General features: G+C 39.1%; 1 protein-coding gene across 3 annotated transcripts in view; it reads right to left on the bottom strand.

Moving 5' to 3' along the window:
• Positions 1–24,225, bottom strand: part of SPAG17 (sperm associated antigen 17) — a 250,171-nt gene that overhangs the window by 143,986 nt on the left and 81,960 nt on the right. For all 3 annotated transcript variants that reach the window (XM_070467229.1, XM_070467228.1, XM_070467230.1), the window contains exons 8-15: positions 22,730–22,891; positions 19,735–19,840; positions 19,428–19,540; positions 14,466–14,603; positions 14,264–14,377; positions 13,508–13,658; positions 7,317–7,544; positions 7,042–7,233 (exon numbers count right to left, since the gene is read on the bottom strand). In XM_070467229.1, coding sequence (XP_070323330.1) covers positions 7,042–7,233; positions 7,317–7,544; positions 13,508–13,658; positions 14,264–14,377; positions 14,466–14,603; positions 19,428–19,540; positions 19,735–19,840; positions 22,730–22,891 — 1,204 coding nt within the window. The remainder of the gene's footprint in view (positions 1–7,041; positions 7,234–7,316; positions 7,545–13,507; positions 13,659–14,263; positions 14,378–14,465; positions 14,604–19,427; positions 19,541–19,734; positions 19,841–22,729; positions 22,892–24,225) is intronic.

The following is a 24,225-nucleotide window of genomic DNA, read 5'->3' as shown; positions in this document are numbered from 1 at the left end:
TCCTTCAACCGCATAATCCTTTGACAGTGTGATTCAGTAGTTTTTGACACATCTGGAAATGGATGCATTCTCATCCCTTTGAAAAACAGCTTTCCTAATCTGTTTTACTTTAGAGATAACAAGATCCCTCTGCAAAGCAGTTACTTTATTAAAAAAACACTCAACAAGCATAAAGGGCACATCTAAACCTATAGCCTCATGGTTATCAACTCTCAGGTTTTTCATAAATATCCAATAGGCCCCATCAAGTTCAAAAGCAGTCACAGATGGAAATCTACTGTTTGGTTGAGAAAAGCATAAGTATTTAGCCCTTCAAGTCCAGAAACAGGCTTTTCTATGTATTTGATGCTGAGATGGTTGTGCAGGAAATGTATGAACAGTTTCTGCTTTGTTTAGAGATTTAAAGTGGCTGCTTCAGAAATGTGACTCAGTTAGGGGAAAAATGCAAAAACAAACAAACAAACAAAAGATTAGCAACAACAAAAATTTCCCTTACATGTAATAGCCTCAGTGAGGCATCAAGGGTCAGCTACCCATCTCCATCCAAATATAACAATTCCTTGACATAGGCCAGCCTACATCAGGTAGAATCCCTCACAGGCCATGGGTTCAAGATTGCTTGGCCTCTAGGATACACTGTCCATTATAGCATTTTTAGCCATGATGATTTAGGGAATTGCTGTAAACATTTACTTTGCACCAGGATTCAGAACACAAATTTATGTGGTTTGACCACCAGGTGGCAAAAGTTGCCTGAGGAAAACTATGTACCAATTGCTTAAAAAAAAAAAAAAAAAGGCAAAATAAACAAACAAAAAACCCCTCAGGCCTTACTTCTCTCCTGGCTTATTCTGGCTCTATACTAACTCAAAATTTTGTCATATGTTTATATTCCCTAGGACTCACTAATGCCATAATATCTCAAGTTAATTTTTTGTGAGTTAGGCTAATAGGTAAGCGTATTTAGGATAGGGAAATAGAGAACCAGCCCTAAAGGTAAGGAACCAGCCCTGAAGGTAAGCAACCAGTCCTAGGAGGTCCCAAAGGCAACAAAATTGGATATGTATAACCATGAAGAAGAGAATATGAATATGGTTAAACCATTAGATGCATTACAAGGAATTTCTTGGAACTGAGGAAGCCACAAGACACACTGGGGGAAGCATCGGTTTGGATCCCTCTTTGGAGTCCTGACTTCCTGCTCACAGGTGGTTGAACAAGTTACTTAAACCCTATGAGTTTTTGTTTGCTCATCTTCAGGATTAGGCTAATGGTAATATCCTCATAGGCTTGCTATTAATATAAAGCACTAGCTAATATGTGTAAAATAGCACAGAAATCCCTTGCGTTCCTATACACTAACAATGAGAAAACAGAAAGAGAAATTAAGGAAACAATACCATTCACCATTGCAACGAAAAGAATAAAATAGTTAGGAATATATTTACCTAAAGAAACAAAAGACCTATACATAGAAAACTATAAAACACTGATGAAAGAAATCAAAGAGGACACAAACAGATGGAGAAATATACCGTGTTCATGGATTGGAAGAATCAATATTGTCAAAATGACTATACTACCCAAAGCAATCTATAGATTCAATGCAATCCCTATCAAGCTACCAACGGTATTCTTCACAGAACTAGAACAAATAATTTCACAATTTGTATGGAAATACAAAAAACCTCGAATAGCCAAAGCAATCTTGAGGAAGAAGAATGGAACTGGAGGAATCAACCTGCCTGACTTCAGGCTCTACTACAAAGCCACAGTCATCAAGACAGTATGGTACTGGCACAAAGACAGAAATATAGATCAATGGAACAAAATAGAAAGCCCAGAGATAAATCCATATACCTATGGACACCTTACCTTTGACAAAGGTGGCAAGGATATACAATGAAAAAAAGACAACCTCTTTAACAACTGGTGCTGGGAAAACTGGTCAACCACTTGTAAAAGAATGAAACTAGAATACTCCCTAACACCATACACAAAAATAAGCTTAAATGGATTAAAGATCTAAATGTAAGACCAGAAACTATAAAACTCCTAGAGGAGAACATAGGCAAAACACTCTCCGACATAAATCACAGCAGGATCCTCTATGACCCACCTCCCAGAATATTAGAAATAAAAGCAAAAATAAACAAATGGGACCTAATGAAACTTAAAAGCTTTTACACAACAAAGGAAACTATAAGCAAGGTGAAAAGACAGCCTTCAGAATGGGAGAAAATAATAGCAAACGAAGCAACAGGCAAAGGATTAATCTCAAAAATATACAAGCAACTCCTCCAGCTCAACTCCAGAAAATAAATGACCCAATCAAAAAATGGGCCAAAGAACTAAACAGACATTTCTCCAAGGAAGACATACAGATGGCTAACAAACACATGAAAAGATGCTCAACATCACTCATTATCAGAGAAATGCAAATCAAAACCACAATGAGATACCATTACACGCCAGTCAGGATGGCTGCTATCCAAAAGTCTACAAGCAGTGAATGCTGGAGAGGGTGTGGAGAAAAGGGAACCCTCTTACACTGTTGGTGGGAATACAAACTAGTCCAGCCACTATGGAGAACAGTGTGGAGATTCCTTAAAAAACTGGAAATAGAACTTCCATATGACCCAGCAATCCCACTCCTGGGCATATACACCGAGGAAACCAGATCTGAAAGAGACACGTGCACCCCAATGTTCATCGCAGCACTGTTTATAATAGCCAGGACATGGAAGCAACCTAGATGCCCATCAGCAGACGAATGGATGAGGAAGCTGTGGTACATATACACCATGGAATATTACTCAGCCATTAAAAAGAATTCATTTGAATCAGTTCTAATGAGATGGATGAAACTGGAGCCCATTATACAGAGTGAGGTAAGCCAGAAAGATAAAGACCAATACAGTATACTAACGCATATATATGGAATGTAGAAAGATGGTAACGATAACCCTATATGCAAAACAGAAAAAGAGACATAGATGTACAGAACAGACTTTTGGATTCTGTGGGAGAAGGCGAGGGTGGGATGTTTTGAGAGAACAGAATCGAAACATGTATATTATCAAGGGTGAAACAGACCACCAGCCCAGATTGGATGCATGAGACAAGTGCTCGGGGCTGGTGCACTGGGAAGACCCAGAGGGATGGGGTGGGGAGGGAGGTGGGAGGGGGGATCGGGATGGGAAATACATGTAAATCCATGGCTGATTCATGTCAATGTATGGCAAAAACTACTACAATATTCTAAAGTAATTAGCCTCCAACTAATAGAAATAAATGGAAATAAAAAAGAAACTGAAAAAAAATTGAAATAATACAGAAAAGTACAAAGAACTTAAATGCTTGGTATAATGAATAATGATAAAGAAAAGTCCCCAGCACTTCAGACATCTTACTCATGTTATTTCACAATCACATTTCTTTATCAAACTTTCATATAATTCCTGACTTTTTTGGGGGGATCCTTTTGGGTTTTTTACACACAATTTACAAATTATATCAGTTTTGCTTCTTTTCAACATTTTAGCTTTATCTCTTACCTTACTGAGTTGGCTAGCATCTCCAATGTAATTCTAAATATGAGAGTTTACAGTGGATAACCTTCTGATCAAGGCAAATCTTTTAACTTTTCATCTTGATATATAATGTTCATTGTAGTAATTTTTAAAATAAACTTATACGGTAGAGAAGTTTTCTCTCTATTGCCAGTTTGTTTTTCATAAATTGCTATATTTTTTTTCTCCATCTACTGAGATTATATTTTTCTTAGTGTGTTAACTGATAAATTATATTGATTTTACAATGTATGCTTTTGCTTGTTACAAAAACTTGTCCTGATTATTATGATTTTGTATATTGCTAGATCAGTTTGCTTATGTTTTATTCAGGATTTTGGCATATACGTTCATGAATAACTGAGTTTTAATTTTTTTTTATTGTTGTGCTACACTTGACAGTTTTATTATAAGGCTGATGCTAGTTTCATAAAATGAGAAGAGAATAATCCTTTTATATTTCCTGGAATTAATTTTTGTTAAGATTGTAACTATATTTTGAGTGTTTAGAAATTTTTTTTTTGAGTGTTTAATATCACTAGTCAATGAGATTATTTGGGTTTGGCATGTCTTCTTTGGGAAGTTTTTAAATTGACTTAATTTATTTAAATAATTATAAGATATTCAGGTTTTATATTTCTTCTTGAGTGAATGCTGGTAAGTTGTACTCTTCTAGTAATTTGCTCATTTCATTTTTAGACATACTCAAATAAAGCTGCGGATTCTTTACCCACTGAGCTATCAGGGAAGCCCCTTATATCCTTTTACTCTCTTTTAAATTTCTATAGCACCAAAGGGAAATCTGATTCTTTATTTCCAATGATTTTTACTCCTGAACTAATTTTATTTCTAATACAGTAATTCATGCTTCATTTTGTGATCAGCCATTCACTAAAAACTTTTCAATTTTAAAAATCTTTCAAAGGACCAAAATTTTCATTTTATTTGTTCTTCCTATTGTATCTATATTTTCCATAATTTATTTGTGGTTCAAGAACATACTCTGTAGTTTTGATCTGTGAAAATTTGTTTTATGATGTAGTATACAGTTAAAGTTTTTAATATAAACATACATACTTATGATCTCTAAGAAGCTATAGTATTAAGGAAGCCTTAATATAGGCATATGAATAACTGTTATAAGTAGTAGGAAATCCCTGGGAACTCAGCTGGTGAAGAATCCACCTACAATGCAGGCGACCCCAGTTTGATTCCTGGTTTGGGAAGATCCCCTGGAGAAGGGATAGGCTACCCACTCCAGTATTCTTGGGCTTCCCTGGTGGTTCAATTGGTAAAGAACCAGCCTGCAACGTGGGAGACCTGGGTTTGACCCCTAGGTTGGGAAGATCCCCTGGAGAGGGGCACAGCAACCCACTCCAGTATTCTTGCCTGGAGAATCCTCATGGACAGAGGAACCTGGCGGGCTACAGTCCATGGGGTTGCAAAGAGTCAGACATGACTGAATGACTAAGCAAAGCACAGCACAGCAGAGTAGGAAATAACTGACGCTATAAAGGAAGCATATATTAATTATGAGCATGGGAATAGTAAGCAAGGCATTTCCAGATCAACACATCTAACAAAGCTTCATGGGAGTGTCATTTGAACCTCAGTATAATAAAAAAGACAACTCTAGTGGGAAGTCACTGTGGGAAAAAGTTAGAGATAGAAAAGAGCAGGCTGCCTAGAGGAAATAGGGTCGAATTATATTGACTACAGCATGTGCTCAGAGAACAAAAGTGAAACAGTGGAAAGGGTTTGGGAAAATAATTTGGTAGTGCTGAAAAAGTGTGTAAAGCAAGTCAAGAACTTGGGTCCTATTTGTAGGTAGTAGGGAGCCACTGATAGCTGAATAGAAAGGAATCTGCCTACCAACGCAGGAGACACAGTTTTGATCCCTGGGTTGGGAAGATCCCTTGGACAAGGAAATGGTAACCCACTCCTGGAACACACTCCAGTATTCTTGCCTGGGAAATCCCATGGACAGAGGAGTCTGGCGGACTACAGTCCATGGGGTCGCAAAAAGAGTCAGACTTGACTTAGCAACAAATAACAACGAGGAGTCATTGAAGGTTATAAGCAGGGTAATAGAAGAACCATATTTTAAGTAATATATCTAACAGCTGTGTGTAAAACAGCTCAATAAAAATTTAGCCTAATATTCTTCTATGCTTATATATCTCTTAATATTACAATATTTATTATGATTTATTCTAGAATGAGAATAATTACCTGAGCAGGAGGGTGTTCAGGTGAACTGACGTTCATTGAGTATCGATTTTGTACCAAGCTCTGTACTACACAGTTCATAGCTACTGGGGGTGATTTTGGATAGTTTTTTTGCATATAATCATAATAACCCTGTGAAATACTAATGATAAAAGTTTTAATTCTGGTCACCATACTATATTTACAAAGGTAGTAAGAGTGGCTTAAAAGGACTTAATGATACATTGAAAAACAAGAGTTGAAATAATGAGGACTTACTCGACAAATAATAAATGTGAGAGAGGATGTGGAAAAAAGAGAACCCTCCTAAACTGTCGATGGGAGTGGAAATTGGTAAATAAACCCACTATGGAGAATAGTATGGAGGTTCCTTATAAAACTAAGAATAGTTACCGTATGATCCAGCAATCCCACTCAGGCATACTATCTAGGCAAAACTATAATTCAAGAGATACACTCATCCCTATGTTCATAGCAGCACTGTTCACAATAGCCAAGACACGGAAGAAACCTAAATGTCCATCAGCAGATGAATGGATAAACAAAACACCCATATATGCCCATATATATGTATACATAATAGATACATATAATATACACACAATATATACACCCATATATAATATACATAGTAGAATATTACTCAACCATAAAAAGTATGAAATAATGTCATTTGCAATAACGTTGATGAACCTAGATTATCACATTAAGTAAATAAATCAGACAAAGAAAAACAAATATATAATGTAACTTAAATGTGGAGTCCAAAAAATGATGCAAATGAATTTATTTACAAAACAGAAATAGATTTCCAATGTAGAAAAAGAACTTGGGGAGACAAGGATAAATTAGGAGTTTGGGATCAACAGATACATACTATTACATATAAAACAGATAAACAACAAGGACCTACTATATAGCACAGGGAACTATATCCAGTGTCTTGTAATAACCTACAATGCAAAAAATATGAAAAAAATGTATGACTGAATCAATCTGTTGTATACCAAAAGCACTGTAAATCAACTCTACTTCAATAAATTTTTTTAAAAAATGAGTAGTTACTGAGTAACAGTAACAAAGTTTAATTAATAAAACAAGATGAACCATTTTTTTCAACTGAAATAGGGAGGCATTTAAATATAAATAATGTATTTTGAATTTTTTTGGTTCATACATTCTATATCAGTATCTATACACACACACACACACACACACACACACACACACATTTGCTCACCCAGAGTCTCAGGTTGGAGCTGAGACTTCAAGTTTCTCTCCTGCTCTATCGGTTCTCTACTATCAGAGTCTAAGGATTTCTTGTTACTACCAGGCTGATGATGATCTGATGGTTCTTTGTTGAGCTCATCATCTGGCATAGGTGTTGACCAATTCTGATTCAGAAATAAAATTCTGTCTTTGGTTCCATCATCTAGGCAGAGTAAAGATACAATACTAGACAAATGGACAATCATACAATATAAGAATGCCTTTTGTTCCCTCCAGGCAGTGTACCTGTTTGCTGTTTGGCTTCTTGGATATTCATTTTCATGATGTATTGTTGCCTTATCTGTTTAGCAAATCTGGAAGGGTTGTCCCATGGTATGTTGAACATCTCAGAATCTGTCCCATACATCATCCTAGAACGCTTTAGATTCCCATCTTCATCAACCTCAGAGAGTTTCAGACTCTCAAAAGTAAACACTTTGAAGGCTCGTTCTACTTCATTCCAGTTCAAGACTTCTGTAAGAAAGCAGACCAGTGCTTTTAGAAACACTCTTTATTACCATATAGTACAGGAGCAACAGGGGGTCAGTCCACCAGAAAGACAAAAGAATCACGCCATAATGCATGTTGACCCGACTTTACACAAGGGCACCACAACTCTGCAACAAATATCACAGGCAACTCATAATGAGAAACTTAGCCAAGATCTATCAAGATAATGCTCACAAACTGCTTCATAGATGAATGAATATGAGGTGTCCGGACTGATTCACATTGATTTTTCCAGAGTATTGGTTGAATATGTTTAAAACTTGTCATTTTTTCATAGAGAATAGACTTGTGGTTGCCAAAGGGGAGAGAGGTGAGGAAAAGATAGGTTGGGAGTTTGGGGTTAGTAGATGTAAACTATTACATATAGAATGGATAAACAACAAGGTCATATTGCATAGTACAGGAAACTATATTCAGTACTCTGAAATGGAACAGAATGGAAGAGAATGTAAAAAACAAGGTATATATGTATACAACTGAGTCACTTTTTCTGTATAGCAGAAATTGATACAACATTGTAAATCAACTATACATTAATAAATTAAGAAAATGTCATTTTAAGCAAAAGCATCTTTTGCCGCTGTTGTAATTTAACACAGAAATCACTCACTTGTGTCTAATATAGGCTGTTACGTTTAGTAGGCTTTTCTGTTCACTTGGGCTTAGAAAAGGCATGAAGTGAAGTCGCTCAGTCGTGTCCCACTCTTTGCGACCCCATGGACTGTAGCCCAGGCTCCTCTGTCCATGGAATTTTCCAGGCAAGAGTACTGAGTGGGTTGCCATTTCCTTCTCCAGGGGATCTTCCCAACCCAGGGATCGAACCTGGGTCTCCCGCACTGCAGGCTGACGCTTTACCATCTGAGTCAGCAGGGAAGCCCTAGAAAAGGCATCTTTCCACCCAATAAACTGCTACAGAACTTTTCATAACTTTATTTCAAAGGTTATCAGCCTCCAAGGGGCTATATTAATTTGTGTATTTAATATTTTATAGAAATTGTGTGTTCACTCACTCATGCACTCATTTTTGTTTTCTATGTTCTAGGCTTTACACTCTACGTATTTTTCTTTGCCTGACATTGAAAGAAAAGACTTGGTTCTGCAATTCAAAAGTTCAAGATAGAGAGGTAGGAGGTAGGTATTAACAAACAGTCATGGAATTCAGTGAGGGAAAGTGAAATGATAGGGACAGATCAAAGAATCTGAGGTCACCTCCATTTTTCCTCTCCAACAGAGAAGAGTAGAGCGGGAAGGTTCCTTTTGGAAAAAACACAAGGAAATTCAGGAAAGAGACAGGAAAAAGTCAAAGGTGACAAAATTAAGTTTGTTCATTCATTCATTCATTTCACAAACATTTTTTGAGCACCTACTAGTTGTCAGTAACTTTAATAAAAGGACTATAGCAGCAAACATATCAGTGAACTCCTAACTTTACAGAGTATCTATTTTAGCAGTTGGGAACACAGAATAAACAGGTAATTGTATACTCTATCAGAAACAAGAAGAAAAGTAAAGCCAGATAAGGGGATAAGCAGTAATAATGACTGCGGAGGGACTTCTACTTTATATAAAGTAGTCAGAGCAGGGCTTCCCAGGCAGCTCAGATGGTAAAGAATCTGCCTGCAATGCAGGAGATGCAGGTCTGGTCCCTAGGTAGGGAAAAATGCCCTGGAGAAGGCAACAGCAACCCACTCCAGTATTCTTGCCTGGGAAATCCCATGGACAGAGGGGCCTGGTGGGCTATATTCTGTGGGGTCGCAAGAGAGTTGGACACAACTTAGCGGCTAAACAACAACAAATATCAGAGCAGAGTCCTGTAAACAAGTAAAGCAAAAATAAGAAATAAGTGGGGGAGTCATACCACTATCTGGGAGTAGGGTGATGGAGGCAGGGGAGGGAAATAGCTAGTGCAGAGGTGGAGGCAGAGGTGTGATGGACTTGTCCAAGGAAGCACAGTGAAGTCAATGAGATAGAGTGGAGTAGAACAATGAGAATTAGAGGATTAGCTCAAAAAGTTTAGATTTTACTTTGAGGGAAATGGGTGATCACGAGAGGGTTTTGAGCCAAGAACAAACAGGATCTGACTAACCTTTTGGAAGAGTCATTCCTGCTATTATGTGAAGAAAAGACTAAACAAAGGGAAAACCTGGAGACCAACTGGAAAATTCCTGAAATAGTTCAAATGAGAGGTGGTGCCGGATTGGGCCGGGCTGGTAGTGAGAGATGTGGTGGGATTGGTTGTGGGGCATAAAAAAGAACCAGGGATGACTCCAAGGTTTTGGTAGAAAAGAGTTGCTATTTACTGAAATAAAGAGCACTGTGAAGGAACAACTTTCAAGGAAATCAAGAATTTGGACCTATTAAGCATTAAGAAATCTGCCTGCAGTGCAGGAGACCCCAGTTAGATTCGTGGGTCGGGAAGATCCGCTGAAGAAGGGATAGGCTACCCACTCCAGTATTCTTGGGCTTCCCTTGTGGCTCAACTGGTAAAGAATCCATCTGCAATGTGGGAGACCTGGCTTCAATCCCCGGGTTGGGAAGATCCCCTGGAGAAGGGAAAGGCTACCCACTCCAGTATTCTGGCCTGGAGAATTCCACGGACTGTATAGTACATGGGGTCACAAAGAGTTGGACACGACTGAGCAACTTTCACTTAAACATGAAGAAGGATAAAAGAGGAAGGAGAGGTGGAGGAATAAGGGTTCAGGATGGGACATACGAGCAGGATATGTATATGGGAAGTTTCAGTGATGGCAACAAAAATAAGAATCTTGTGCACTTTACAATGTGGGGAATAGAGCCAATATTTTATAATAAATATAACTGGAGTATGACCTTTGAGAAATTGTATAAAAAAGAATATGTGTTACATATTTTTCCCATAAAAGACAAAAGCAAATGTTAGCATACTAATCATCCTCTTCTTATCCTTGGTTTCCTTTTCTTTTTAAACTTAATTATCTAGAAGACTGTTCCAGATCATGATAGAGATAGCCCTCCAAGTTGTTAAGATACATGATCTTGTACCACACAGGTGTCTCATATTTTAATGAGAGCTTTTGATGGGATAGTTTGTTTCTAGAATTTTGCTACTGTGAAAAATGATTCAATAAATGTACTTTCTCATATTAAAAAAAAAATCCTGTGCTGTGTGTAGAACCAAGGTAGAGAGAGAATGAGATCATATCACAAGGCAGAAGGAGAAGAGCAGTGTGGCAGAAGAGAGGAAAAGGCCAGATGTTCTCAGGACACCAGGAAGAGGATGAATATGGAAAAATAGACACGACACACCCAGTACCACTAGGCTACACCCATTTCCATGAGGGGACAGCATGACAGTATTAAGAATTTTGTTTCTTTTTTTTTCAGTCTCTTCAATAAGTGGTGCTGGGAAACCTGGACAGCTAATGTGTAAAAGAATGAAATTAGAACACTTCCTAATACTATACACAAAAATAAACTCAAAATGGGTTAAATACCTAAATTATAGACTAGAAACTATAAAACTCCTAGAGGAAAACATAGGCAGAACACTCTTTGGCATAAACGGCTGCAAGATCCTCTACGACACACCTCCTAGAGTAATGGAAATAAAGACAGAATAAACAAATGGGACCTAATTAAACCTAAAAGCTTTTGCACAGCAAAGGAAACCATAAACAAGATGAGACAACAACCCTCAGAATGGGAGAAAATAATTGCAAACAAAGCAAATAACAAAGGATTGATCTCCAAAATACACAAGCGATTCAAGCAATTCATGTAGTTCAGTATCAGAAAAGCAAACAACCCAATCAAAAAATTGAGCAGAAGGCTTAAGCAGACATTTCTCCAAAGAAGACATACAGAATCATAAATACATGAAAAAATGCTCAACAGCACTCATTATTAGCAAAATGCAAACCAAAAGTACAAGGAGGTATCACCTCACACTGGTCAGAATCTGCTGCTGTTTAGTTGCTAAGTCATGTCCAGCTCTTTCTGCGACCCCATCGACTGTAGCCCACCAGGCTCCTCTGTCCATGGGATTTCCCAGGCAAGAGTACTGAAGTGGGTTGCCATTTCTTTCTCCAGGGAATCTTCCTGACCCAGGGATCAAACCCACATCTCTTGCATTGGCAGGCAGGTTCTTTACCACTGAGACATCGCCTCACACTGGTCAGAATGGCCAACACCAAAAAAATCTACAAACAATAAATGTTGGAGGGGATGTGGAGAAAAGGGAACCTCTCTTGCAGAGTTTGTGGGAATATTAATTGATATAGCCACTATGGAGAACAGTATGGAGATTTCTTAAACTAGGAATAAAACTACCCTTATGACCTAGCAATCTCACTACTGGACATATACTCTGAAGAAACCATAATTCAAAAAAACACATGTACCCCAATGTTCATTGCAACACTATTTACAATAGCTAGGACATGTCCTAGATGTCTATCAACAGATGAATGGATAAAGAAGTGGTGGTGTATACACCACACACACACACACAATAGAATATACCTCAGCCAGAAAAAGGAACCAATTTGAATCAGCTGTAGTGAGGTGGATGAACCCAGAGCCTGTTATACACAGTGAAGTAAGTCAGAAAAAGACCTAATGTCATATATTAGTGAATACATATGGAATTTAGAAAAATGGTACTGATGAACCTATTTGCAGGGCAGGAATAGAGATGCAGATGTAGAGAACAGACTTGTGGACACAACAGGAGGAGAGGGTGGGAGCAACTAAGAGAGCATCATGGAAACACATACATCACCATGTGTTAAAACAGTCGGTGGGAAGCCGCTATATAACATAGGAAGCTCAATCCCGGGCTCTGTGACAACCTAGAGGGGAAGGATGGGGCGGGAGTTGGGAGGGAGGTTCAAGAGGGAGGGGACATACGATACTTATGACTGATTTATGTTGTTGTATGAAAGAAACCAACATATCATTGTAAAAGCTATTATCCTTCAGTTAAAAATTTTTTAAAAATCTGGCTATTACTAAGGCTACTAAAATATGAAAAAAAGAAATCCAAGTACAAATATTTCATAACTTTCTTAGATGAAAGGAGAAGGAAGAATATGCACTTTTTTTAAATCTAGGTCAAATCAAGATGTCTATGTAATTTCCTATTTCTTATAAGCAGCAATATATCTGCCTATTGCTTCAGCTGGAAATAAGATTTGTGTTTCAGGAAATGATTGTCTTTATCTTAAAATCTCCATGAGCTCTGCAATAAGAAGCTGATTTTAGATATTTTTAATGACCCTTCTTTCTTAAAAACAGACAACACACCCTCCTATTGTGAGAGATGAACTGGAATTAACACTTAGCATATGGCTCAGTGAGTAAAGAATCCACCTGCAATGCAGGAGACACAGGAGACATGGGTTCAATTCCTGGGTCGGGAAGATCCCTTGGAGGAGGATATGACAACCCACTCCAGTATTCTTGCCCGGGAAATCACACAAACAGAGGAGCCTGGAAGGCTACAATCCAAAGGGTCACAAGGAGTCAGACACCACTGAACACACACGCACACACACCACACCCAGGCATACACACTACACCCACAAGGGGTGCTCTCAGTTCTGCTCTTAACTAGGATGGGGACTACTATGTCATCTCCAATCATGTTAATGAGTAGACGGGCCGAGGGGGTGTTGGGAGGCAGGGAGGAGGAAGAAAGAAGGGGATTACTCTTGTAGAAACACAGTGGAATGAAAACCCAGGGCATCAAATTGAAGAATGTTATAGTTATCATCCTGCTGTTAATGACATTATTCAAAATAAAAAGAAACTGTAGTCAATCAAAATACTCCACAGCCTCTGAAAGGACAACAATAAAAATATTTTTGCAGATTGGGGTATAATCATTAGAGGCACACATGACCATAAATGAATGAGTTTAAGCTACAATGAAGCAATGTACTCACCATTTGTACAAAAGTGCATGAGCTCATGAATTGTAGCTAGACGTTTTGTGCTATTCCATGGCGGGGGCAGAGGGAATTTAAGGAATTCCCACAGTGGCAACTTGGACTGCATCTCTTGTTCAATTTGAACTGGATCAAAATTCTTTAGGTCCTGATGAAAAAGAGCAATGTGACAGAAGACGTTAAAATAAGCTGTCAACTGCCTTATGCATATGGAGAAGGCAAAACATGATACCTTTGCTCTCATTATCTGGGAACAGGGGAAATCAATGGTAATTGGGGAAGACAAACTGTTGGTATTTTGCTGAAGGTCAAAAAAAGCTACTTCTCACTTTGCCAGAGATTCTTGGTGCACAGAAATGATGGATTCCTTATTCACAGTGACAAACTGCCAAAGTCTCAAATATATTCCTGCCTCCCTTCTTAGATTCTTTTCTTGCCTCCACTAGTTTTTTTTTTCTTTCATATTAGCAGATATATAAAGCACATAACTGTAAGGTTTTAATACGTATTTGGTGTAGTTGCAATGAATTTAATGGTTCATTGGCCGTCTATACGTGGGCCGGTTTTCTTTGCTGGTGTACTTTTTCCTTCATTCATGTCCATTTTCCAAGATCTTACTTTGCAGGTGTCTACTTTGTAGATAACTTTTAATTAGCATTGGTAAAGCTGTCCAATTAAGATTTCTACAACTGAATAACCACAAATGAGCTTTCTTGCATCAGTTATCCTCTGGGTAACCTGGTCAATTATTACCTTTAGCACGTACTTCCTGTGGGCATGGGCATCGTGATAGTTAAGCAGGAGAGGGCCTGTGGGCACTGGTTCGCTTTCATTTTCTTCTTCAGGTAAGAATATTTCACGGAGATTCTATTCAGATTAAAATAGTAATGATTTTAAGAGAGAATTCATACTTTTCAAAGTATGCGTACTTTTTGGATTTCTCGTACCGTCTGACCTTTTTCTCCCTCTCTGTCAGACAGAGAGAGGGCAGGATGGATACGATGTGAGCTGCTATCCTGTAGTCCAACCCATCTGCCCTGGGAAGAGGCTCCACCAGACTTGGTGGGACAAGATCTTCTTCACTTGCCACAACCTGTTGATATAAAGAGTTGGAAGGAGGGACAGTCACTCAGTTGTGTCCGACTCTTTGTGACCCCATGGACTATATACAGACCATGGAATTCTCCAGGCCAGAATACTGGAATGCGTAGCCTTTCCCTTCTCCAGGGGATCTTGTCAACCTAGGGATCGAACCCAGGTCTCCCACATTGCAAGCAGATTCTTTACCAGTTGAGCCACAAGGGAAGCCCAAGAATACTGGAATGAGTAGCCTATCCCTTCCCCAGCGGATCTTCCCAACCCAGGAGTCCAACCAGGGTCTCCTGCATTGCAGGTGGATTCTTTACCAAGTGAGCTATCAGGGAAAAGTTGGGAAGTATTAGTTTTAATGGTCAGCTCTTTATCAATATTTATGTATTTCCTTTGCTTTTAGTAAAAAGAAGGCAGTTTCTACCCAAAAGTATGGTGATTACACAAAGTGGCAGTATAAAATTAACCAGTGACTACCAAAATAAAAGGGATAGTGTTTATAACCTATATATTGAAATAAAATTTTAATGCATGTATTAGAATAGACAACACAAAATGCAAATGCTAAAAAAGAAAATTTACCATAGTAGAAATCAAAATAACAATATTAATATATGTTTTTAATGATTCACTCTTTCTCTTAAAGCACTCAAAACCTTGGTTTCATATCTTTGGATTCAATAAATATTTATTGATTGCCTACCACATACCAAGCATGTGTAGGGCACTTTCACATACATTATCTCATTTAAGCCTCACGGCAATATTGCTGAGTAGGTATTATTTCCTATTTTACATAAATGGAACTAGGGTGAGTGAAATTAGGTGCCTGGCCCTAATTAGTAGTTCAAAAACTAATTTGGACTACTAAAAAGTAGTCCAAAACTACTTAGTGGGTGGAACTGGGGGTTCAGGTTAAATCCCCAAGATAGAAAAGTTATAGACAGTGAGATCAGTTAAGGGTAATATTCCCCTTTACATGGTAAACAAAAAAGTTGAAATGTAATCAAGATAGGCACCTAATTTATAATTGTTCTCTTCACCTTAAATACGGAAATCACCCTCTGATTTCACACCCCTCTGCAGGACTTCTCAACCTTGAAACTTAAGGCATTTGGACTAGATGCTTTTTGCCATGGGGGCTAACTTGTGCACTATATGGAATGTTTAGCAGCATCCCAGGCCTCAAGCCACTTGGTGCCAGTAGAACACCTTCAACTGTGGCAACCAAAAGTATTTCCAGACGCTGCCAAATGCCCCCTTTGAGGCAACTCCCCCTGTTGAGAACAATAGCAAAACAGTCTTACACTCTTACTGTTTATCAACACCTTACTTTTCAAAGAGTCACTCCTGTCTCCACTTCCTCTCTTCCTACCATCTCTTGGACCCACTCCAATCACAAAAGACCATACAGAACTGTTCCAAGTCTGAAATATTGAAAATTCTAATATTCCCTCTTATAATATCCCACCCGATTCCTCTTATATTTTAATTCTTCATCCCTTTATTATTAAGCATGTTTTCAGCCAACATGTATCTTTTATGGGAGTCTAGGTGTCAGGCACTGAGCTCATTAGCTGTCTGTCACCTTTGGTACCTGGAAAACAGTAGATGGTTAATAAATGTTTGTTGCTCTAAGTTGAAAAAAATAAGGAAGACTAAGATAAATGATACTATAAGCTCTCTAGGGCTGTTGAACTTTTACAAATATATTGACATAATAAAATACTGATCTCAAAGCGTTACAGGGTAATTAAAGGCAAATAAACATAAGTGTATTTACCTAATTGGTTAGAAAACTAAAGCAGTTAACAAACAAAATATATAATGGAAGTAAAAGAGATGATAGAGTCTAAAAATATTTTAATATTCAGGGAGATAAAGGAAATGTTACATACGTGAAGCAAGAACAATAGGCAGTTATAAGGGAAATTAAAGAATTTATAATTTTAAAAAGTTACTGTTGAAACAAAATTTCAATAGCAGACCAGACTCCATGGGAAAATGAATTAGTTGGAAATCTTAAGCTGAAATTCTCAAAGGGGTAAAGTTGCAAGAAAATTTCAAATACATGGAGGAAAAAAACCAGAAATTCCAACATCCATCTAATAATAAGTGTGTGTGTGTGTTCAGTTATGTCCAATTCTTTGCAACACTTTGGACTGCAGACTGCCAGGCTCCTCTGTCCCTGGGACTTTTGGGGCAAGAATACTGGAGTGGGTTGCCATTTCCTCCCCCAGGACATCTCCCTGACCCAAGGATCAAATCCACATCTTATGCATTACAGGCAGATTCTTTGCTGCTGAGCCATCAGAGAAGCCCTAATAATAATTAGGATAAATAAATAAATAGAAACAATATTTGAAGACATAATTGAATGAATACATATTGTGTCTACTATGGGTTAGGTGTGGTTATTGCATCCTGAAGAGACAGCAATAAACAAGACTAGATTAGGGACTTCACTGGCGGTCCAGTGGTTACGAGTCTGCCTGCCAGTGCAGGGGACATGGGTTCAATCCCTGGTCCAAGAGGATTTGATATGCCTCAGGACAATTAAGCCCACACACCCTAACTCCTGAGCCCATAACTCCTGCACATTATAGACCTCATGCTCTGCAAACAAGAGAAGCCACCACAATGAGAAGCCCACGCACTTCTACTAGAGAGTAGCCTCCACTCGCTGCAACTAGAGAACACCCACAGGTAGCAATGAAGATTTAGCACAGCTGAAAACAAATAAAATAAAAGACTAATTTAGGTCCCTGCTTGCATGGAGCTTACATTCTAGTGAGAAGAAGAAAGACATAAAGCAAATAAACCTATTTTTGAAAGAGAAGTTGTAAGAAAGTAAAATAAGGTGAAGTGGTAGAGAGCATTTTTTGTTGTTGTGGGCTTTCTTTAGACCAAGTGGTCAGAGAAAGCCTACTTCAGGAGCACTGTGTTCTCGGGATTAAATGACAGGGAGTATCCAACAGGCAGACATGTGGGAGCAATATTTTCCAGGAAGAGAAGTTAGAGTGAAAACACTAAGGTAGAATTAGTATATGTAAGGAAAAACTAGAAAGCCTATGTAGATGACCAATAGTATAAGTGTGCATGTGGTGGGGGGCAGGAGATGACAGAAGCAGCCCAGAACCATATTTTTAGGGTCTTTATGGATCAGCATAAGGAATTTTGATTTTACTCAGAATGTTATCAGAAACCAGACTTTAATCTTTTCAATCATAAAGACAATGATAAAACAAATCCATATCTACACACAGCCTTGTGTTATCAATTATAAAAAGAAAACTCTAATAGCTGCCAGAATTAAAAAATAGATTACCTATAAAGGAAAATATTCACTGGAAGAACTGATGCTGAATCTGAAGCTCCAATACTTTGGTCACCTGATGTGAAGAACTGACTCATTGGAAATGACTCTGATGCTGGGAAAGATCGAAGGCAGGAGGAGAAGGGGACAACAGAGGATGAGGTGGCTGGAGGGCATCACTGACTCAATGGACATGAGTTTGAGCAAACTCAGGAAGATAGTGATGCACAGAGAAGCCTGGTATGGTGCAGTTCATGAGGTTGCAAAGAGTCAGACATGACTTAGCAACTGAACAACAATAATAAAGGAAAAAGTATCTGATTGATGTCAGACTTCTTATCAGCAACATGAGAAGGAAGACCACAACAGAGCAATGCTATCAAAATACTTTTCCACGTAGACTGATAAGATTCAAAAGCAGTTTCTGTCACCTACTACTTGGACAAGTTACTTAACCTTTTTTATGCCTCAGTTTCCTTATCTGCAAAATGGGAATAAAAATGGTTCCTACTCCCTAGGGTTGTTTCAAGAATTAAATGAACTGATAACAAACTTTTCTCAAATGCATCTACAGCATTCATAAGAACTGACCATGTGTACGAGGTCACACAGGAAGTCTGGGAAATTAAAAAAAAAATTTTAACACCCCGATCATGTTTACTGACCATAATGAAATAAAATCAGAAATGGACAATAAAGAGTGGAAATTAAAAGACTTAGAACTGAGTACTCTGAATGCATTATGATGTGTCCAAGAAATACTCAAAATGCACAGGCTTAAGTAAAGTGAAATAGAAAGTAAACCAAGTGAACTTTCAATTAAAATGAATTGCTAAATAAACCAAAGAAAGTGGGAAGAAGGAAATAATAAAGATAAATGAAGAAATTAGTAAAGTAAAAAGGAGTGGATCAATGAAAAAAATGCTGTTCTTTGAAAAGACCAACAATCAATAAACCATCGACATCCATGATCAAGAAAAGAGGGCACTAAAAAATAACATTGGTCATAGGGAAGGAACATAACCGATACAGAGAGAATTTTTAAATGTATATTAGTGAATAAAGAGCTTCTAGGATATTGAAAACACAAATGAAATGGATATTTATTTAAAAAGATGAATGACTAAAATTGGCCTCAGAAACAGAAAAATCTGATTAAATCTACAAGAGTAAAAGAAACTTTAAATGCAGTTGAAGACCATTAACCACCCTGTCCACCTGCCCAACTCCTCTCTCTTTCATTAAAATGACACCTGATAGTATTTAAACATATGCCTACCACAACTTCAGGGTATGTTATATAAATGGTTCCAGAGCATAGCAAAAGAAAGAGGACTGAAGCTCATAAGAAAATTTTAGCTTTATCTAAAATGTCCTAATCTTTGTAAAGGAGAATGCATTCAGGCATTACAAGCCTATTTTTAAAATAGTTTTTTAAAAAAGAAAGGGAGGTGAAGTACCTGACTACACATCGCCTGCCAGGGAAGAAAGTTCCAGGATGTATCCACTTACCTGTTCCAGCATACAGTGCAGTATCAAGGGCACAGAAATGAATTCCTCTGGAATGGGATTCAGCAAATCATTGTAGTATCTCATGTCTACTTCATTTGTGATGATGGAAGCCACTGTAAAAGATACAAAATATTGTGGTTCAGTTAAAACGTGCTCTCCATTTCTTCCATCCACAGATTCAAACTCTGATCATGCCCTGATAAATGCGGGAGCTGGGGGTGGAGGGAGGTGTGAAAGCAACATGGAGGACAATCATTCCCTAAAGCACCAGCTCCTGACGCTGATTCTCCGGCTGCTCCGTACATGCCTGGTGCTGGTGGTAGCAGTGTTGGTGGAGGAGGAGCTGGGATTTGTGGCTCTTCATATTGTTGTGTTTTCTTCTTTCCAGGGATTGTGACAACAGGTTGTGGAGGCTAAAAGAACAATTAAAAAGGAACAATTAAAACATTCAGTTGAGAGATGCTTTCATCCAATGCTGGGATGATGGGATTTCGATGGGATTCTGAGGTTGCGTGATTCTGTTCACACCACAAAATCATTTGCTAATATGAGGGTCAAATAAGCAAATTTTGTCCACAGAAGGAAAGAAGTTAATGGGTATGGAGATTTCTCAGTTTTTTCCTAATAGAACCCACTAAGCAATGGAATTCCAGTTGAGCTTTTTCAAATCCTGAAAGATGATGCTGTGAAAGTGCTACACTCAACACGCCAGCAAATTTGTGAAAACTCAGCAGTGGACACAGGACTGGAAAAGGTCAGTTTTCATTCCAATCAAAAAGAAAGGCAATTCCAAAGAATGCTCAAACTACCGCACAATTGCACTCATCTCACATGCTAGTAAAGTAATGATCAAAATTCTCCAAGCCAGGCTTCAACAATCCATGAACCATGAAATTCCAGATGTCCAAGCTGGTTTTAGAAAAGGCAGAGGAACCAGAGATCAAATTGCCAACATCCGCTGGATCATTAAAAAAGCAAGAGAGTTCCAGAAAAACATCTATTTCTGCTTTATTGACTATGCCAAAGCCTTTGTCTGCTGAATCATTAAAAAAGCAAGAGAGTTCCAGAAAAACATCTATTTCTGCTTTATTGACTATGTCAAAGCCTTTGACTGTGTGGATCACAATAAACTGTGGAAAATTCTGAAAGAGATGGGAATACCAGATCACCTGACCTGCCTCTTGAGAAATCTGTATGCAGGTCAGAACTGGACATGGAACAGACTGGTTCCAAATAGGAAAAGGAGTACGTCAAGGCTGTATATTGTCACCCTGCTTATTTAACTTATATGCAAAGTACATCATGAGAAAGGCTGGGCTGGATGAAGCACAAGCTGGAATCAAGATTGCCAGAAGAAATATCAATAACCTCAGATGTGCAGATGACACCACCCTTATGGCAGAAAGTGAAGAACTAAAGAGCCTCTTGATTAAAGAGGCTTCAAGCTCAATATTCAGAAAACTAAGATCATGGCATCCAGTCACATAACTTCATGGCAAATAGATGGGGAAACAGCGGCAGACTTTTTTTTTTTTTTTGGCTCCAAAATCACTGCAGATGGTGACAGCAGCCATGAAACTAAAAGACACTTACTCCTTGGAAGGAAAGTTATGACCAACCTAGATAGCACATTAAAAAGCAGAGACATTACGTTGCCAACAAAGGTCCATCTAGTCAAGGCTATGGTTTTTCCAGTAGTCATGTATGGATGTGAGAGTTGGACTATAAAGAAAGCTGAGTGCAGAAGAATTGATGCTTTTGAACTGTGGTGTTGGAGAAGACTCTTGAGAGTCCCTTGGACTGCAAGGAGATCCAATTAGTCCACCCTAAAGGAAATCAGTCCTGAATATTAATTGGAAAGACTGATGCTGAAGCTGAAACTCCAATACTTTGGCCATATGATGTGAAGAGCTGACTCATTTGAAAAGACTCTGATGCTGGGAAAGATTAAAAGTGGAAGGAGAAGGGGACAACAGAGGACGAGATGGTTGGATGGCATCACCAACTCAATGGACGTGAGTTCGAGTAAACTCCAGGAGTTGGTGATGGACAGGGAGGCCTGGCGTGATGCAGTCCATGGAGTCACAGAGAGTCGAACATAACTAAGCAACTGAACTGAAGTCATTACCAGGAAAGGGGTGGGAAGATGGGGCACCAAGAGTCAAGATTTTCTTCCCTAGGGTGACTCAGAATCATGCCAGTCTCCCTCTGAGAATCCTTGAATGGTTTCCGTTGCTTTCAGGACAAAACCCAAACTCTTGAGCTCAGCACCGAAGAACATCTTGGCTCCTACCTTTCCAGCTTTTGTTGCTGTTCTCCACTCTGTACGTATGGCCTGGAAGCACTGCCCACCCTGCGGTGTGGTTCTGGCCATAATACTTCTTTGTTTTGACCTCCCTGTCTTTGTAACATCTTTGCCCCTTTCTTGAGAGTACCACCCTGTCCCTCTCCCCAACCAGGGTTTACCCAGGCAATTCATCCTCAGCCTTCAGCCGATCACTTACTCTGCCTGGGAAGGCCTTCTTGATTTCCATCTCTCTAACCTCCTCTGCTCAGGAGCAGGTTAGGTGCCATATTTATAGCTTCTCCTGAAACCTCAGCTGACTATCCTCCCAGCACTCATCATGCTAAATTGCAACCACCTTTGACTTGACTGCCTTTAAAGCTTAACCTCAGTGAGGAGGACAGGGGGTGGATATTGTTCATTATTGTATTGCCAGCCCCTGGTACAGTGCCAGCACAGAGTAGGTGTTAAATAACAACGGTTGGGCTTCCCAGGTGGTGCTAGTGGTAAAGAACCTGCCTGCCAAGGCAGGAGACATAAGAGATGCGGGTTCGACCCCTAGATGGGGAAGATCCCTTGGAGGAGGGCATGGCAACCCACTCCAGTAATCTTGCCTGGAGAATCCCATGGGCAGAAAAGCCTGGCAGGCTAGAGTCCATGGGGTCTCAGAATCGGACACTACTGAAGGGAGTTAGCATGCACATAAACACGGTGATTAAATTATCAATAGCCCTCCTGGTTCCAGATGTTGTTTATTGTACCATGGCTGAAAAGCAGGTTCTATCATCCCCTCTGTGTGTGGTAGGTAGTTGGGAGCTTCATAAAGTCCCCACCATATGGATACCTTTAATACTGTGCCTGGGGTCCTTGATCCCACACTTACCTGTTAAATACCAGCAGGCAGAGTCCCCTTGCTACCAATATTTGTGATTTTTTTCTTCGTATGTTTTATAAATGTGAAAATTAAGTTGTTCAATGAATCATTCGGCCCATTAAAGACACTCCAGAATGTGCCTACCTCAGGAATCACCGTCACTTCAAAGATAGGCTTCTCACTAACCACCTGTGGGACGTTAATAAGCTGCATGCTTTCCAAATAGTGCTGGTGCTGCCTTTTCCAATCCAGGGTGTCGTACATCAAACAGGCAACATTTTCAAAAATTTCGGTGCCCAATTCCAGCTATGGGTGAGAATTAACGACAATTAGCTCTTAGCTTTATATTGTTGGAATCAGATGTATGGTTTGTATCTCCCATAAAGCCAAACCTATGATTTTCACAGGGAAGCCCTTCCCCAGCTGGTCCCCAAACCATTGAACCCTTCTGGCCCTTCACCACAATGCAGTCTGTTCCCTTTGGAGGGCCTCTGGCTGCCTAGTATTCTAAGAGTCTGATTAATGCTTCAACAAGGTAGAAAATGCCATATTCATTCGTTTCAGCAGAGAGGCCTATTTTCTAGGCATCTCCATTCCTGAAGCAACTCATGAGATAGGTAATTTCCACATCCTCAGCCCAAGGCAAGCTGGGGCTGAGCTCTTGCTCGGCCACACAAGAATTGCAATGGATTCTCCCACGCTCTCCATGCAAGCAGACTGCAGTGTGTGTGCAATCAGGATTTCTTCCTCTCCTCACTGTGCTACCTGTAGGGAGAAAACCCTAACAGATCCTGATAGACCAGTACTCCATGATACCTGCAAGTTTTATGATCTAGCAAGCAGGTCATAGATCAGATATCTCTATTACCTTGGCTTTCATTTCCAGAAGTGGAAAAGCATAGTTATCATTAAGTCTGCTTGAAAGCAAAGGAGGGTTAGATAGGCTCCTCCTGTGTTCGAGCTGAAGTGCTAAGGTAGAGTGAGAAAGCTCCTAGCGGGGCCAGTGACTCAGCCTGGCAGGAGTTCAGAGACAAGCCAGCTTTGCACATCCTTACAGCACACCTTAGTCTGGGCTTCACGGGTCCCCTCCAGGGCTGAGAATTCCTCAGTAAAACTTCAACCTGATATTCTCTGCCCACATTCTGGCACAGAAACATATTTTTGCATGCCTGTATTTATAAAAATTAGAGTAAAAGCTTCTGGTCAATTATCCCTTAGCTTAACTAGCTAATTTCTTTTTAAATCAAACAGCAAATCACATGCTAAAAGCCAGAAAATTATTTCAGCAACCCAGGGCTTAACTTGAGATGTTGCAGATGTCGTCCATAGGCAGTTAGCACTTCTTGATGGGCATTTATTTGATGTAAAGCTTTCGTTACCTGGGTTCAGCAGAAATACAGCCTGCTTGTTTGCAGCCAAAGGTACTAATGCTTTCCTTCTTCCAGAGACAAAGACGACTACTTGGCTGGCTCCTGGCTTGGATGTGAGGCCATTATCAACTTACAGATAGAGCTGAGAGTGGAATACCGTCTATCTACAGTATGTATGTAGGCTACTTGTATTAGAAATAGGTTTATTGCTTCTATATTTTTCAAGTGATCCTAAATTTACAATGAATTTTGATTTTCAGTATTAAACCC

This window comes from Odocoileus virginianus, chromosome 5 (assembly GCF_023699985.2).
Source record: "Odocoileus virginianus isolate 20LAN1187 ecotype Illinois chromosome 5, Ovbor_1.2, whole genome shotgun sequence".
Taxonomy (NCBI): Eukaryota; Metazoa; Chordata; class Mammalia; order Artiodactyla; family Cervidae; genus Odocoileus; species Odocoileus virginianus.
The sequence above is the reverse complement of the archived record's forward strand: the minus strand, read 5'-3'. Positions and strand labels throughout refer to the sequence as shown.